At 48.7% G+C, this 17,280-nt stretch overlaps 1 protein-coding gene across 4 annotated transcripts in view; it reads right to left on the bottom strand.

Annotated features, from left to right (window-relative positions):
• The window catches only part of SLC28A1 (solute carrier family 28 member 1), an 80,189-nt gene that overhangs the window by 10,856 nt on the left and 52,053 nt on the right, over positions 1-17,280 (bottom strand). For 3 of the 4 annotated variants that reach the window (XM_069560382.1, XM_069560388.1, XM_069560387.1), the window contains 7 exons: positions 15,805-15,935; positions 14,264-14,432; positions 13,949-14,146; positions 10,418-10,499; positions 9,311-9,409; positions 9,061-9,172; positions 8,150-8,778 (listed from right to left, as the gene is read on the bottom strand). In XM_069560382.1, coding sequence (XP_069416483.1) covers positions 8,706-8,778; positions 9,061-9,172; positions 9,311-9,409; positions 10,418-10,499; positions 13,949-14,146; positions 14,264-14,432; positions 15,805-15,935 — 864 coding nt within the window. In that variant the 3' untranslated portion in view covers positions 8,150-8,705. Of the gene's footprint in view, positions 1-8,149; positions 8,779-9,060; positions 9,173-9,310; positions 9,410-10,417; positions 10,500-13,948; positions 14,147-14,263; positions 14,433-15,804; positions 15,936-17,280 lie in introns of those variants that run through there. The other variant, XM_069560386.1, reaches the window with a different exon arrangement.

The raw sequence follows: 17,280 nt of genomic DNA, 5'->3' as shown, positions 1-17,280 counted from the left end.
TGATCTCTGTGGCCATCTTTATACGACCTTCTTTGTGCATCTTTGGGCCTGTGTGCTTCAAACACCCCTCTCCTTTCTCTTATAACGACACTCAGTCATTGAATTTAGGGCTCATACTAAATCCAGGATAATCTCATCTTGAGCTTCTTAACCTAATTACATCTGTAAAATCCTACTTCCAGCGAAGGTCAGATTCACAGGTAGTGAGGGCTGGCATTTGGACATAGCTTTTGGGGGGAACAAAATGCAACCCACCGTGATACACATCGAGTCATCTTGTCTCCTTTGGCTTCTTGGGGTTGTGACAGTTTCTCAGAGCTTCCCTGCTTCTAGGTGACGCCCCTTTTGAGGATGATTGAGGATCAATATTGTGTAGACTGTGTCTCAATTTGAGTTTGTCTGATGCTTTTCTCATGGTTAGACTGGGATTGGACCATAAAAGCTGGACCATAAAGAAGGCTGAGTGTTGAAGAATTGATGCTTTCAAATTGTGGTGCTAGAGAAGACTCTTGAGAGTCCCTTGGACATCAAGATCAAACCAGTCAATCCTAAAGGAAATCAACCCTGAATATTCAGTGGAAGGAATGATGGTAAAGCTGAAGCTCCATTATTTGGCCACTTGATGCGAAGAGCCGACTCATTGGAAAAGACCCTGATGCTGGGAAAGATTGAAAGCAAAAGCAGAAGGGGGCGACAGAGAATGAGATGGTTGGATGGCATCACCGACTCAACGGACATGAGTTTGGGCAAACTCAGGACGATAGTGAAGGACAGGGAGGCCTGGCATGCTGCAGTTCATGGGGTCACAAAGCGTTGGACACCACTTAGCGACTGAGGTTAGTTATAAGCTTTGGAGAGGAGCACCACAGAGGTGAATTGCCCTTCTCGACACAACGTATCAAAGGTACGTGTTCTCAACTGAACTTACCACTGAAGAGGTTAACTGTGACTACCTGGCTAAGGAAGTGTTTACCAGGCTTCTCTGCGGCAAAGTTTCTTTCCTGTTCCCTGCTTCCATACTGTACCCTTTGGAAGAACATCACTAAGCATAGTCCACCCTTAAGAGGTGGGGAGTAACGCTTCACGTGCTTGAGTAGGGAGTATTTGCATACATCGTTTGGAATTCTTCTATTGTCCTTACAATTTTAGACGCATGCTATCATAGGAAAGGCAGGTTTCATGGATTCCAACCAGAGTCCCATGGCCTTTCTGCAGTTCCCCTTAGTGAGTCTGAAATGCAGGACAAATCATCTGAGGAGACAATGCTCTGAAGAGTTTTCATTAAGAACAGAAAATGCTATCAGTTCAGTCACTCAGTCATGTCCAACTCTTTGTGACCCCATGAATTGCAGCACGCCAGGCCTCCCTGTTGGAGAAGGCAATGGCAACCCACTCCAGTATTCTTGCCTGGAAAATCCCAAGGTCGGAGGAGCCTGGTAGGCTGCAGTCCTGGGGGTCGCTAAGAGTGGGACACGACTGAGCGACTTCACTTTCACTTTCATGCATTGGAGAAGGAAATGGCAACCCACTCCAGCGTTCTTGCCTGGAGAATCCCAGGGACTGCAGAACCTGGTGGGCTGCCGTCTATGGGTTCGCACAGAGTCGGACACGACTGAAGCGACTTAGCAGCAGGCTTCCCTGTCCATCACCAACTCCCGGAGTTCACCCAAACCCATGTTTCATTAAGAACAGAAAATGCTATAGGACAGAGTTATTCACAGCAAGGACTGTTGTGGTCCACATCTGCTTCGGGGTCTGCAGTAACATACGTATAGATGTTGAAAGTGACATTCAGAAACTGCATAGCAGTAATCTTATGTTCATTGAATCAAGTAATAAAGATGCCTTTATTATTATTATTTTCCCAGTAATTCACTTATAGTATCCTTTATACAAGGATTGGTCCAGGACGAAATGGGGGGGCAGAAAATGATCTCCAGCACAGAGTGGACCCAACAGAGTGTGGCCTCACGCACCCTCTGGTGTTCTAGGCTGCCCCCTTCTCCTTACCCACCCTGCATTTGCCCCTTGATCCCAGATGTGAGGCGTGGACACCCACACAATGGGCCCCACCCCCCAACCTCGTGGCAGTGACCTTCCCGACAGGGCATGCTGTTGTCACTGCCCCCTCCAAAAGCAAGACAGTCCCTCTGTGGTGCCCCCGTGGGCAGCACTCTACTGCTCCGAGCCTGGCTGTGGTCAACGCCTATCTGCAGTCAGCTCCATGGGCAGCCACAGCCAGCCACTCCTGGGAAAGGCCTGCTCTCACCGTGCTCTGGGCATCCAGGCCTTTCCATGAACAAAGCCCTTTCAAGTCCTTTCGCTCGTGGTCAGGCACATGCAGGGAGCGGCAGGAGCTGGGCAGGAGCCTCGGATCCTGAAAGGGCTTCCGGTGTCGACTCTTACCGCTCTTTCCAAATGCCGCCATTCATGTAGTTATGTGACAAGAGGAGTGCCTGACCAGGCCATCCCACCAGACCTGAATTTAAAATGATCAATAGATGGCCCACAGGCAAGCGAAAAGACGCCCGATACCACTAATTGTTAAGAGAAATGCAAATCAAAACTACAATGAAGCACCACCATGCACCAGTCAGAATGGCCATCGTTGAAAAGCCTACAAACAGCAAATTCTGGAGAGAGTCTGGGGAAAAGGGAGCCCTCTTACATTGTTGGTGGGGATATAAACTGGTGCAACTGCTATGGAAAACAGTATGGCAGTCTCTCAAAAGAACTAAAACAAAAAACAAAAAGCTAAAATTAGAGCTCCTGATGACCCTGCAATTCTACTCCTGGGTGTACCCAGACAAAACTATAATCGATATAGTACCCACCACGCTCATGAAAGCGTTAGTCGTTCAGCCGTGTCTGACTCTTTGCAACCCCATGGACTGTAGCCCACCAGGTTCCTCTGTCCATGGAATTCTCCAGGCGCGAATACTGGAGTGGGTAGCCATTCCCTTTTCCAGGGGATCTTCCCAACCTAGGGATTGAACCTGTGTCTCCTGCATTGCAGACGGATCCTTTACTGTCTGAACCACCCATGTAATAGCAGCACTATTGACAATAGCCAAGACATGGAAACAACCTAAATTTACATCAACAGTTTAGTGGATAAAGAAAATGTGGTGCATATATATATATAAGTTCAGTTCAGTATATACGTATATATATGATAGAATACTGCTCAGCCATAAAAAACAAATAATGCCATTTGCAGCAACGTGGATGGTCCTAGAGATTATCATACTCAGCAAAGTAAGTCAGAAAGAGAAAGACGAATACCACATGATACCACTTATGTATGGAATCTAAAATATGACACAAATGAACTTATCTATGAAACAGAAACAGACTCACAGAGAGAACACTGGTGGTTGCCAAGGGGGAAGGGTAATAGGGAAGGGATGGATTGGGAGTCTGGGATTAGCAGATGCAAACTACACACACACACACACACACACACAACTGAATCACTTTGCTAAACATGGGAAACGAACATGTTGCAAATCAATTATACTTCAATAAAATAAATTTTAAAAAAATTACAAATATTTCTTGTATGTGGACTGATATCACACCAAGTATAGAAGAACATAGAATCTGCATATTTCAAGAAACCTAATAACCTCAGATATGCAGATGACACCACCCTTATGGCAGAAAGCAAAGAGAAATTAGAAAGCCTCTAGATGGAAGTGAAAGTGGAGAATGAAGTGAAAGTGAAAATGGAGGGTGAAAAAGTTGGCTTAAAGCTCAACATTCAGAAAACGAAGGTGGCATCTGGTCCCATCACTTCATGGCAAATAGATGGGGAAACAGTGGAAACAGTTAGACTTTATTTTGGGGGATTCCAAAATCACTGCAGATGGTGACTGCAGCCATGAAATTAAGACACTTACTCCTTGGAAGAAAAGTAATGACCAACCTAAATAGCATATTGAAAAGCAGAGACATTACTTTGCCAACAAAGGTCTGTCTAGTCAAGGCTATGGTTTTTCCAGTGGTCATGTATGGATGTGAGAGTTGGACTGTGAAGAAGGCTGAGAGCCGAAGAATTGATGCTTTTGAACTGTGGTGTTGGAGAAGACTCTTGAGAGTCCCTTGGACTGCAAGGAGATCCAACCAGTCCATCCTAAAGGAGATCAGCCCTGGGATTTCTTTGGAGGGAATGATGCTGAAGCTGAAACTCCAGTACTTTGGCCACCTCATGTGAAGAGTTGACTCACTGGAAAAGACTCTGATGCTGGGTGGGATTGGGGGCAGGAGGAGAAGGGGACGACAGAGGATGAGATGGCTGGATGGCATCACGGACTCAATGGACGTGAGTCTGAGTGAACTCCGGGAGTTGGTGATGGACAGGGAGGCCTGGGGTGCTGTGATTCCTGGGGTCGCAAAGAGTCGGACACGACTGAGCGACTGAAATGAACTGAACTGATGTAAAAATACACAGGCACGTTCAAATATTTGATATATCCCTGGTGGTCTAGTGACTAGGATTCAGTGCTTTCAAATATTTGGTATAAATAGAAATGGTTGTTTAAATTATTGACTTGGGCTTTAGTTGGGAAAAAAAAAAAAAAAAGAATCCTGTCGTTATCTTGTAGATAACCTGATACTACAGTGTATTGTGTTAAAATATATAAAAATTTAAGTGGCAATTTGTATAATCCTATTCTGGCATTATTTTCACTTTGTAATATACTAAGAACCTCAAAAAATGCCATTGGCCAGGCCACGTTTGGGTGCTCACCCCACCAGCCCCAGTGGAGTCACTTTCCCCTTCCCTCCTCTCAAGGACTCCTCCTCAGAAGCCGTCTCCACCCAGGCTCTGCTGGGGCTTCCCTTCCCAGTGGATCCTCTTCTTGCAGGAAGTTTCCAGCTCTTCAGCTCATTACACAGCCTGCTCCACTGCTGTCCGTCTACCTAGCTCACAGTCCAGCACACAGTGGGTGTTACAGACTGAGCTGTGTGCCCCTAGATCCCTATGTTGGAGCCCTAACCCCCAGTGTGACAGTATTTGGAGACGGGGACCTTTGCAAGTAAGCCAGGTTAGATGAAGTCATGAGAGCTGTGCTCCCATGATGGGCGAGATTAGGGCCTTTATTAAAAGACACCGGGGAGCTGCTCTCTTTGCTGTATGAGGACACGGCTAGAGGGTGGTGTCTATAAACCAGGAAAAGAAGCCAACCATTCAGGCACCCTAACCTTGGGCTTCTCGCCTCCAAAACTGTGACAAAATGAATTTCTGTTGTTTAAGTGGTGCCGTCTGCAGTACTTTGTTATGGCAACCCAAGCATGCCAAGTAAGATCTCAGGTACTCATACACGTTCCTTGACTGAATAAAGCAATATGCAATCCTGGAGTGGACAAAGTACTTTCACAGGACTCATTCTTTGCAAAGATCCCTCTATGCTTCAGCTCCCTTTGATTTTCTAGTGACAGTGTTAGTTACTCAGCCATCTCCAACTCTTTTCAACTCCATGGACTGTAGCCTCTGTCCGTGGGATTTCCAAGGCGAGAATACTGGAGTGGGTTCTATTCCCTCTTCCAGGGGATCTTCCTGATCCAGGGATTGAACCCAGGTCTCCTGAATTGCACGCAGATTCTTTACCATCCGAGTCACCAGGGAAGCCCCAAAGCACACGTCTGACGGAGGTGGAATTTGAACTCATGCACATAGAGCACAATGGACTAGCGGTTTAACCCCTCGGCCTTAACCACTTGGGCACCTTGTCCTTGTTGATTTCTAGTGTTTCACAAAACCTGACACTTCTCCAGGCCGGTGACACAAAATCAGTTTGGGTCCTTAGGGTCTGGTAAAGACACCTTGAATCACTTGGTGGTGGGCTCGTCCAGTACTGAGCTGGTCCGGATCCTGAAGCCCTTTTTGGATTTAGTGCAAAGAATGCTGATTGATTAGCAATGCCTGTCGTGACTGTGGGTGGTGTAAGTGGAGGCATCTGAGCCAATCCTGACCCAGAAGCTGCTGCTTAGGGTGCAGTTAGGCACAGGCACTAAAAAGCAGAGACATTACTTTGCCAACAAAGGTCCGTCTAGTCAAGGCTATGGTTTTTCCAGTAGTCATGTATGGATGTGAGAGTTGAAATTTAAAGAAAGCTGAGCACCGAAGAATTGATGCTTTTGGACTGTGGTGTTGGAGAAGACTCTTGAGAGTCCCTTGGACTGCAAGGAGATCCAACCAGTCTATCCTAAAGGAGATCAGTCCTGGGTGTTCTTTGGAAGGAATGATACCAAAGCTGAAACTCCAGTTCTTTGGCCACCTCATGTGAAGAGCTGACTCATTGGAAAAGACTCTGATGCTGGGAGGGATTGGGGGCAGGAGGAGAAGGGGATGACAGAGGATGAGATGGCTGGATGGCATCACCGACTTGATGGACATGAGTTTGGGTGAACTCCAGGAGTTGGTGATGGACAGGGAGGCCTGGCGTGCTGCGGTTCATGGGGTCGCAAAGAGTTGGACACGACTGAGCGACTGAACTGAACTGAACTGAACTGAGGCTCAGGCAGCTGGAACCAGCACAGGTGCCTCCTCTAAGCAGTGTATTTTTGTGGTCCCACCCTCAAGGGACTCCCAGCTTCTGCAGGTGCAAGAGGAAGGAGCATGTTGGGTGGAGAAGAGGGTGAGAGTCCGCCGCTCGGATGGCCAAGGAGCCCCCTGGATCAGAACAGCTCTTGAGCTGGAAGCAGCCCATACAGGTATAGCACAGGATGCATGCTGGCACCTCTGACAGAGGGTGAATCCCATTCCATAAAGGCTCATTTAACACCTTTCACAGTATGTGCTCAATACATGCTAAGTTGGTTCAGTCATGTTCAACTCTTGGCAACCCCATGGACTGCAGCCCGCCAGGCTCCTCTGTCCATGGGATTCTCCAGGCAAGAATACTGGAGTGGGTTGCCATGCCCTCCTCCAGGGAGATTTTCCCGACCCAGGGATCGAACTTGCATATCTTTAAGTCTCCTGCGTTGGTAGGTGGGTCCTTCACCACTAGTGCCACCTGGGAAACCCCCACTTTTCATAGGCCCAGCATTGTGCTGAGCACCATGAGGACCCAGAAACATCCGAGTCCTGTCTCTGAGGGGCCAACAGTTCTCCCGGGAATGTGACTGGTCAGGTGATGTGTGCACAGGTGGCCCAGGAAAGGAGGCTGGGGAGGGGGTGACGCCCAGTCAGGAGGGCCTCCTATGACAGCTCAAAGGGAGTCGGGGCTGCAGGGAGCAAGGAAGAGCCTTGCCCTGGGGCATGGGAGTCAGGCCACTGACTCTGCTGTGCAGAGCTAAGAGCAAGGACATGGGCCCTGCAGAAGGGACCCAGGGCCAGCCCATGGGGGTCACAAGGAGGAAGACCAGTGCCCAGTAGAGCCCAGATCCTTGACAGAGCAGGGTAACTGCTAACCAGCTGGGCCTCAGGCCCCAGCCGGGGAGCCTTATCCAACAGAGGTGGGTGAGGGGACAAGGGCCCCATAGCCAATGGGTGGGGACAGGCACCCTGCAGGCCCCAGCAGCCAAAGCTGCTAGGGAAATGAGGACAGAGTGCAAGGAGCATAGGGCAGGACATGCTGGGTGACAGGAACTCCAGAAACAAAAGCTCAGAGACACAGAAGACACATCAGATGTCTGACCTGCGGGAGCAGAGGGACGGGGTTGAGGAGAAGAGGCAAGCAGAGGGCACAGGGCGAGTCACACGACCGAGCTCTTAGCAGCCCAGCGGAGACCAGACACGACAGCTGGTGGAACTGGATGGCTGGGGATCAAGTCCTGCCTCTTCCTCTTCCCTGCTGAGCCACTCCAGGCAAGTTACTTAACCTCTCTGAACTCTGGTCCCTCAGCTAGGGATGACAACAGTACCTGCCTCACAGAGTTGTGGTAAGGATTGAGCCACAAAGTATGGAGCACTGAGAACCACACACTGACATGTAGCACCAGGTAAACATCCACAAAGGCCACAGTTAGGTAGAGGAAAGCAGTCTGAACATCAACCGGTATTTCCCAGACTGTTGCCCATGGGATCCTCAACTAAAAGATACTCCCATCAAAATGACTCTTACAGCCAAATTTGGAAAACGTCTCCTATCATATCCACATCAAGCTCTGATGAGTCCACAGTGAGAAAAACAAACACACACACAAAAAAAACCCTAACTTTATTTAGCTCAGTGTTTCCCAAACCTAGTGGATCATGGAAACCTCTGCCTACCTTGGGGGACAGTGCTACACAGGCCACCAGTCTGTGTAGGAGGGCAGTAAGGAAGGCTACGAAAGTGGAGGAAAGCATCTCCAGGAGAAGCCATGGGGCAGAGTTAAGCCACAGTGCGATTCCCGAGCCCAGAGAGAAGGGAAGGGAAAGAGGTGGCTGAAATGCCAGGGCCAAGGGCCCCGGAGCAGAAGGGGAGCACAAACAGGGGAGACCCAGGGCAGGGGGGACAGAGAAGAGAGTGGAGGCAGAGGCGGCCCTGAGCATTCATATTTGAGGAGGGAGGAAATGCGAGAGCAGAAACGGGGTGAAGGGTGGGGGCATCCATCATTCCGCCCAGTCCCTGGCCACCCTTCCTGATTTGTGTCTGAGGTGGTCTAAGCCCTGTGGCTTCCCCCAGGATAGTGGGGTCTGGAGAGAGAAGGGTGGCGGCTCTGCTTCTTGGGAGAGAATAACGCCCGGAAGACACAGAGACGTTCTGTCCCTGCTACGCACAGATCGTGTGATTATAGAACCGACAGCAGTTGTCCAGGGCCTCTAGGCTGAACTCCGGGCTGGGGCTGAAAAGAAGCAGAAGCTGTAGTCTGCACTCCAGGCCTGGGCTCTGCTGACCACTAAAGGCTGAGCAACTTCAGGGAAGTTGCTCCATGCCTCTGGTCCAAACTTCTTCTAAGTTTGGTCCTCAAGTCCCGCTTCTTCTTCCCTTGGTTACATCAACCACAGCCATAACATTTCTACCCCGTTGCTCTGGTACCAAAGGCCTCCCCCACCCCAGGTACTCGGGCCTCTGTGCCCCATCACTGTCAGCACCCCACCCCCCGGCCCCCGGCCCCGGCACTCACCTCTGGAAGGCCTGGTGGCAGCACTGGTACACCTCAAAGCTGCTGCTGTTGAGGGTGGTGTTCAGGAGGGACACACAGTCCACTGCAGGGCCCCTGGGCATGTAGAGGATCCCTGTGCAGAGAAAGCAGCTAGTGGGCAGGGTCCAGCCCCTTTCTGTTCCCCGCAACGCCACCCAAGGACTGCCAGAGAGGCCGGGGCCTCGGTGTCTGGCCCTGGACTGAGTCCTGAGCCCACGAGGCCTGCACTCACCGGCCACACAGGCATTCACCAGAGACACACAGGCCCCCGTGCAGAGTGCCCGGAGCACGATCTGGGAGAAGTCGCTCTTCCGCTGGGGAGCCATGGAGGCTGCAGGAAGACAGGAGGGCTCAGGGCCAGGACTCCGCAGGCCCCTCTCCCTCCTCTCTGTGCCTCTGGCTGTGTCTGCTGACCACCCCCCTTCCTCTTCTGGGGGCCAGAGGAACAGACACTGTCCTTCTGACGCTTGTTGAGTCTGAGAGTCCTCCTTGGCCTGACTAGGTAGCATTCCACACCTCCTCACATGCCATCAGCGGCAGGTGTAGCGAAAGAACATTGAGTTTGGAATCAGGCAGGCCCAGGATTGAATACAGGTTCAGCCACTTACTAGGCTTCCCTGGTGGCTCAGATGGTGAAGAATCTCCTGCCTGCAATGCAGGAGACCCAGGTTGTATCCCTGGGTCAGGAAGATCCCCTGGAGACGGGAATGGCAACCCACTCCAGTATTCTTGCCAGGAGAACTCCATGGACAGAGGAGCCTGATGGGTTGCAGTCCATGGGGTTGCAAAGAGTCGGACACGACTACATGACTAACACAGTGACAGTTAACAGCCACTTAATAGCTGAGTGACTCGGGTCACACTCCCCTTTTGCACGACTGTTTCCTTTTCAATAAAACGGGATGGTTGCACCACCAGGCAGGGGACTGTGAAGGGTGGAAAGTTTTTTTGTAAAAAGCTGGTAGTTCTATAGAGCCTTCCTCCCCAGGCCCCACTGGGCCTGTCTGTCCACTGTGGGTATGGGAACTAGCAGGTCAAAGCTTCAGCCGGGCAGCCAATACCGTACATTCCGACCCTCCCTAGGGCCCTGAGCCAGGCTTGCCCTTCGAGGCCAAGGTGCTGACCTCCTGGGCCAGCTGAGCAGCAGAGAAGCCATGAAATTCCAGGCCTGGGAGGAAGTTCCATGACCTCCTTGTTCAGACTCTGCCTTAGACTAAGAGGAGAATTGAGGCGTACAGATCCCTAGGAGGTTGTAGGTATCTGAGAGCCAGAACTGGAGACCAGCCCCCCTCAACCCCCGTCCTCTATAGGAGGCCAGGGAGGCCCCTCTAGGACTCACTCAGGCCTCCCAGCATGATCCCAATGGAGCTGAAGTTGGCGAATCCACAGAGGGCAAACGTTGTGAGGATTTCTGCTCTGACCTGAGAAGGCAGAAGATGAGAGGTGAGGGGCTTCCCACAGGGGTGTGCTCAAACCACCCCAGGCATGCTAAGTCGCCTCAGTCGTGTCTGACTCTTTGTGACCCGTGGACTGTGGCCCCCCCCCCAAGCTCCTCTGTTCGTGGAATCTTCCAGGCAAGAATACTTGAGTGGGTTGCCATGCCCTCCTCCAGGGGATCTTCCTGACCCAGGGTGGAACCTAAATCTCAGCTTCTCCATCAGGAATGTGGGAATAACACTATCTGACTGGGAGGACTGTCATAGAGATCATATCATGTATAGGAAGAACTAGGCATAGAGTAGGTATTTATTTCTTTTTCTATATTAATTTCAGATTTTATTTAATTTTTAACTTTTTGGCCAGGCCACACAGCTTGTGTGATCTTAGTTCCCCAACTGGGGATTGAACCTGTGCCCCTGCATTGGAAGTATGGAGTCTTAACTGCTATATCACCAGGGAAGTCCCTAGAGTAGGTATTTAAGCAACGTAACTCTCTTTCCCTTTTGCTCTGAACAGTTGTGTAATTTCCTAGAAGTACTAAGAGCCAAAATGGAACAATTTTGGGGGGGTGGTGAAAAAGATAGGCTTAGATCCATACCTCACACCATACAAAAAATTTAATTCTATATCATTAAAGCAGATAAATATTAACATTTTAAACATTAAATATTAGAACATATAGGATAATAATATTATTGTTACAGAATAGCCTTACTGCTCTCATCCTGGAGAGGAGCAAACTAGGCTCCTAGAAATGACTGAAGTTCACACAGCAAAAAGGAAGCTGTGTCACAATTTGAACTCAGTTTTGTCTGACTCCCCAGAGCGCACCATTTTAACTACTTCATCATACTGTTTCAGGAACTTCACCCTTACCAAGTTTCTGGAATGGAGGTACGTCTCTAAATTTAGAAATAATATAAGAAATGCAAAGATTTGGTATAAATTTGTATCTTAAAAAAATTCCTGAATACAGAATGAAGGGAAAGGAAAATAAAAAAGACCAGGAAAAATATATATAGAAAATGTGGGACTTCCCTGGTGGTCCAGTGGTTAAGACTCCATACTTCCAATGCAAGCAGTCCAAGTCTGATTCCTGATTGGGGGGCTAAGATCCTACATGATGTGTGGCATGGCCAAAAAAAAAATTTAAATAGAAAATGGAAAAGAGTTAAGATCTTTATAACATACAGAGTTTTTATAAATCGATTTAAAAATATCAAGGTACTTGCATTCTGCTTATTCACCTAGTCACCCTCCCAACAGCAGCCCAAGTAATGCTGAAATGTCAGAAGTCAAATCTTCAGGAACTTCCAGCTGCTCTCTGGCCCGGCTCACTCTGTTACAGTTAGCACCTGTTCTAAGTAGACTTCTCTCGCTTCTCTCACCAGCGCTTTGGGCAGCCTCAGAGCCTTGCATGCACCTTTTCCTTTGCCTGGAGTGCTGGTCCCCATCTCTTCCGGCCTCTGCTCCTCCCTCCAAGTATTGGTCTAGGTACCCATCTCGGGGGGCCTGTTTTTGGCCGCAATGTGTGGCACGTGGAATTTTAGTTCCCTGTTCATGGATAGACTCTGAGCCCCTTCCGTGGAAGCGAAGAGTCTTAATCACTGAACCACCAGGGAAGTCCCTAGAGAGGCCTCCCCTGTCCAGTCAGTCCTGTCTAGTCAAGGAGAGACCCCTCCCTGACTCCTGCTATTGTTTCCATCATAGAGCTTACCGCGGATCGTGGTTTAAAATTTTTTATTCCTTTGTTTTCTAGTGTCTTTCACTAAATACAAGTTCCATGTCACCAGGGACCATGTCTGTCTAATTCCCCTTTTTATCCCTGGTACCCGGCAGAGGGCCTGGCTCCTCAGAGGTCTCAACAAATACTTGCTGAAGGAATGAAGCTCATTGAAAAAGATCCTGAAGGCACATGTGTAGGCATGTGCTCAGTCGCTTTAGTCGTGTCTGACTCTGAGACCCCCATGGACTGTAGCCTGCCAGGCTTCTCTGTCCATGGGATTTCCCAGGCAAGAATACTGGAGTGGGTTGCCATTTCCTCCTCCAGGGGATCTTGCCAATCCAGGGACTGAACCTGTGTCTCCTGCATTGCAGGTGGATTCTTTACCGCTGAATCACCAGGGAAGCCCATAGGTACATACCGCCACTGTGTCTAGAGAAGACAGTGATACTAGAGCTGAAAATTAGCAATGAGGGGAAACCTGAGTTTTTTATTCCATATAAACCTTCTTAAAAAAAAAAAAGCTAAAGAGTACATTTCTTTATCATTAAAAAAAATAATTTCAAAGACAAGAAAAAAATTTTATGTTAAAAGTTCCTAGTAACCCAGGAAACACACATTAAAACAATGAGCTATCATTTGCCCATTAAAGGAGCAAGACTTCTTTTTTTAAGAGGCTGCTCTGCCCTGTTCAGTGTGTGGTGAAATCAATGTTCACAGGCTCAGCTGGGGTGGTTTCAGTTGCTATAACCCTTTGCAAAAGTTACTGGCAGCACCCACACAGGATTCATGCCATACGATTCAGTCATCCCACATGTGGAAAACCTCCCAAGGAAACCATCAGAGAAGAGGGAAAATTTCAGTGCAAAACTACTCATTTCAGCATTGGGTATAAGAGCCAAATAGTGGAATTAGATATTATATTGTTATGTTTACATTTATTATCATATGATTATATATAATTGATTATATATTATAAAAGCTGTCATTTGGGGATGATGATATGATGGGTAATTTTTTTATTCTTAATCATGTTACGTTGGCTGTTATTCTTTTAGAGAGTTTCATTTTAGAAACTCTTCATTTTTTTTTTTTTTTTTAAGTCTTAACTGAACAAACCAACCCCTGAGCTGAATCCCATATATTGGAGATTAATGTGGTGAGGTCTTTCTGTTTTACTCTCTTAGCTCCTCATTGGAGTCTCACACCCATTCCTTTGGGGTAGGGGTGGTGGGTATGACACTGGTTTTCCAACATAAGAGGCAAGGTGGAGCGGCTGGCTGGTCCAAGGCCACAGGATGGTAGACTGTCTACAGCTGGACTTTAAGTATCTTCGAGAGATAGAGAAGTGAAGTGAAGTGAAAGTCGCTCACTCATGTCTGAGTCTTCGCAACCTCATGGACTATACAGTCCATGGAATTCTCCAGGCCAGAATACTAGAGTGGGTAGCCTTTCCTTTCTCCAGGGGATCTTCCCAACCCAGGGATAGAACCCAGGTCTTCTGCACTGCAGGTAGATTCTTTACCAACTGAGCCACAAGGGAAGCCAAGAGAGAAACCTTGAGAAAGATGGCAGTGAAGCCTGAAGCTGTCTTGTTGCCCAGGGCAACGGGATGTGGGAGGTTGAGGATCACCTCCGTGTGTCTCAGCCAGGCCCGCAGGGGGACAGTTGCATTATGCCCTGCCCCAAGGAGACGGGGACACTCACGGAGATCCACTGCTTTTTGGAGGCGACCCACTCCTCAGTGCCCGCGAGGCGGCGCTGCTTGTACTCGGAGAGCCCCTGATAGGCCACGAACTCATTCAGAAACAGCTTCATCCCCAGCAGCTCCGCCACCACTGAGCAGTCCTCCCAGGCCACGCCCATCAGGAAGGCCACTGGCCGCAGGATGTAGGAGCAGATGAGCTGAGGCGCAAGGCAAGAGGAGCTGCTGGGACTGGGGTTGACCTGGGCTCTGTGGGTGTCCACCCACAGTCACCACTGGCCAAGACCAGCCCCTCCACAGGTCGAGAGGGACTGTACCTGGAAACTGAGCCCCTGGATGTCCACCATGTTTCCCAGCCAGGAGAGGGCAGCATTGATGAAATCCAGCACAGCCAGAAAGGCAATCAGGTTGGCGGCGATGTTGGTCACAACCTTCACAGACAAGGCAGCCCCACTGCTAGCTGCTTCTAAGAGGTTTTGAGCATCTCTGTCAATGGGACAAAGAAATGTCATTATTGGCCTGTCTCCACAAGTTCAGGGCTCCCTGTCCTACAGGCTCAAACTTGGACAGAGCATGTCAGAGCCAGGGGTCCTTGTTTACCCTTAAGACCAGAAAGATGCTGGTCCAAGCACTAGGATAAGACCCAGACCCCTAGTACAGACATCATCTAAGACAAACCACGAGCTGCATGCAACTTAACAAGCACTTGGAAGGAGGCAGATCTGAATAGAGATGTGTTACAAATATACACACCAGGTTTCAGAGATTTAGTACCAGAAAATATGAAATACCTCTAAAATTAAAAAAAATTTTTTTTAATATATTCGGCTATACCGAGTCTTAGTTGCAACACACAGGATCTTTGTTGCAGCATTTGGGATCTTTAGTTGCATCATGAGGGACCTAGTTCCCTCCATGCATGCATGCTCAGTCACTCAGTCATGTCCAACTCTTTGTGAACCCATGCACCATAGCCCATCAGGCTCCTCTGTCCAGGGAATTCTCCAGTCAAGAATACTAGAGTGGGTTGCTATTTCCTTCTCCAGGGGATCTTCCCAACCTAGGGATTGAACCTGCGCATTGGCAGGCAGATTCCTTACCACTAAGCCACTTGGGAAGCCCCTAGTTCCCTGACCAGGGATCAAACCCACACCCCCTACATTGGGAGCATGGAGTCTTAACCACTGGACCACCAGGGAAGTCCCTGAAATAGTAATAATTTTTATATCAAATACACATTAAAATGACAATATTTTGGATGAGTCAAAACATCTTACTAAAATCATCTTATGGAAAAATCACCGTTTTACTTTTTAAAGATGATCACTAGGAAATGTTAATTATACACATGACTCATGTTATATTCCTCTAGGGCAATGCTGCCCCAGACCTTCAGGAAATTATGAGGTTGGGGCCGCCCATTGTATCCACAAGTACATTTGTCCAAAGTGTTGTCTTTCAATATTTTTTTAGAATTAAATGTTACACAAAAGTTGCTAAGACTATGATGAAGAGATATTAGGAGGTGAGTGAAGTCAAGGACAGTGCTCACTATGTCAATGATTGATGCTGGGGTCATGTAGAGAGGGGTGGCGTGGTTTTCATGCCCTCCTCAACACACACACACACACCAAGCACATCCCGCTGGTCAGAGACTAGAAAATAAGATTCGAGACCTGGATCCTGCATTTTCTCAAGGTAAGCCATAGGCAGGGCAGTGGCTGAGAGGGGAGATGGGCTGGGCTTGGTGAAAGACAGTGAGCGGCAGAGAACATAGGACCTGCTGCGGCCCTGACTCTGCTCCTGGCCCTGCCCACCCCCCAGCTTCCTTCTGCGCAGACCCTCTTGCTGTGCTCACCCGTAGGTCAATTTCACACCTTCCTCGCTTCTGAACTTGGACTCCTCCACCTCTGGGTAGACCAGCTTGGAGAGGGCTAAAGCACAAGGAGCAGCCATCACGGAGGCCGCAATTAGGGAGGCAGCGTCGATCTGCAAGAGGGAGCACAGACAGGGTTAAAGAGAGATGCCAGAGGAAAGTGGAGCCCAGGAAGTGCAGCCCCAGGGAAGCAGGGGAACATGGGCTCCACCCCAACTCACTGTCGTAGGTCCTGCTGCCATCGATACTGATAATATTAACACATTCTATGTGTAGAGGGTCACAGTCTGCAGGCACAGAGCCTTATACGCAGGACTTCGGGAAGTTAGGACTTCGGGAAGTTAGGCAGGGTGAGTATTGTTATCCCACTTGAGAGACAGGAAAACGGAGGCCCCCAAAGGGTTAAATATGGCTTTCCCATAATACAGGAAGAGAAAGAATTAGACCTATTGTGTCTTTTGGCTCCAAGTTCAAGGTTCTTCCTTCTCTTCTAGGCTGTCTCTTTTTGACCACTGATCTGAGGGCAGCTTCATCACTGGCTGAGGGGCTTGTGATGATTTCAGACAAAGCTCACAGAGCCCAAGAGTTGGAATTTATCCAAGATGTGACCCAATGTGACCTCAGAGTAAAGGGACGTCTTCCCTCTATAGGACCCCTTCTGTCACTTACTGTGACGGGTAACTCACCACTTCAAAACAACTCCTTATCTCCACTCCTGTGGTCAGAGAACTGTTTCTAAGGAAATCTCCTATAATAGCCTCCCTTTTGGCCCCAGTTCTTGTCAGGCTATAGAAGCACTTTGCAGCAAGATGATGGAGCAACCAGAGCCCCTGGGAGTCTTCCTTCCTGAAGTGTATCCTTACTGTGGTCTCAAACCCTTTGCTTCCTTCTTCTCTTCACAGAGATGGGACACTTTTTCACCACTGTGTTATTTGCCAAGTGGGAAAGTTAGAACCAACCCAAATACATAATAAGGGATTCCCAGGTGGCTCAGTGGTAAATAATTCACCTGCCAGTGAAAGAGACACAGGAGGCTCAATCCCTGGGTTGGGAAGATCCCCTGGATCTTCAACCCAGGAAATGACAACCCACTCCAGTATTCTTGCCTGAGAAATCTCATGGACAAAGGACCCTGGAGGGCTACAGTCCGTGGGGTCATGAAAAGTAGGACAGGACTGAACACTGAGCACGCAAACATGTAACAATGGGGGAATAGCTAAGCACTGTCAAGCTGCCATCAAAAACAATGGTTACCAAGGCTTCACAATAACATGGAGAAACGCCCACTAACTTGCATATAGAGCGTAACCACAATGATGGGGGCGAAAACAAACTCCACAACTCTGCATAAAAAGAAGATCGGAAAGAAATACACCAAAATGCCAACCAATTATCCCTGGCTAGTAGGGCCAGAACAATTTTCTTATTTTTCAGCTTCTTTGCATATTTCCTAAATGT

The sequence above is a fragment of the Ovis canadensis genome, chromosome 18 (genome assembly GCF_042477335.2).
Source record: "Ovis canadensis isolate MfBH-ARS-UI-01 breed Bighorn chromosome 18, ARS-UI_OviCan_v2, whole genome shotgun sequence".
Taxonomy (NCBI): Eukaryota; Metazoa; Chordata; class Mammalia; order Artiodactyla; family Bovidae; genus Ovis; species Ovis canadensis.
Note: the sequence above shows the minus strand (reverse complement) of the source record. Positions and strands in the feature narration are given on the sequence as shown.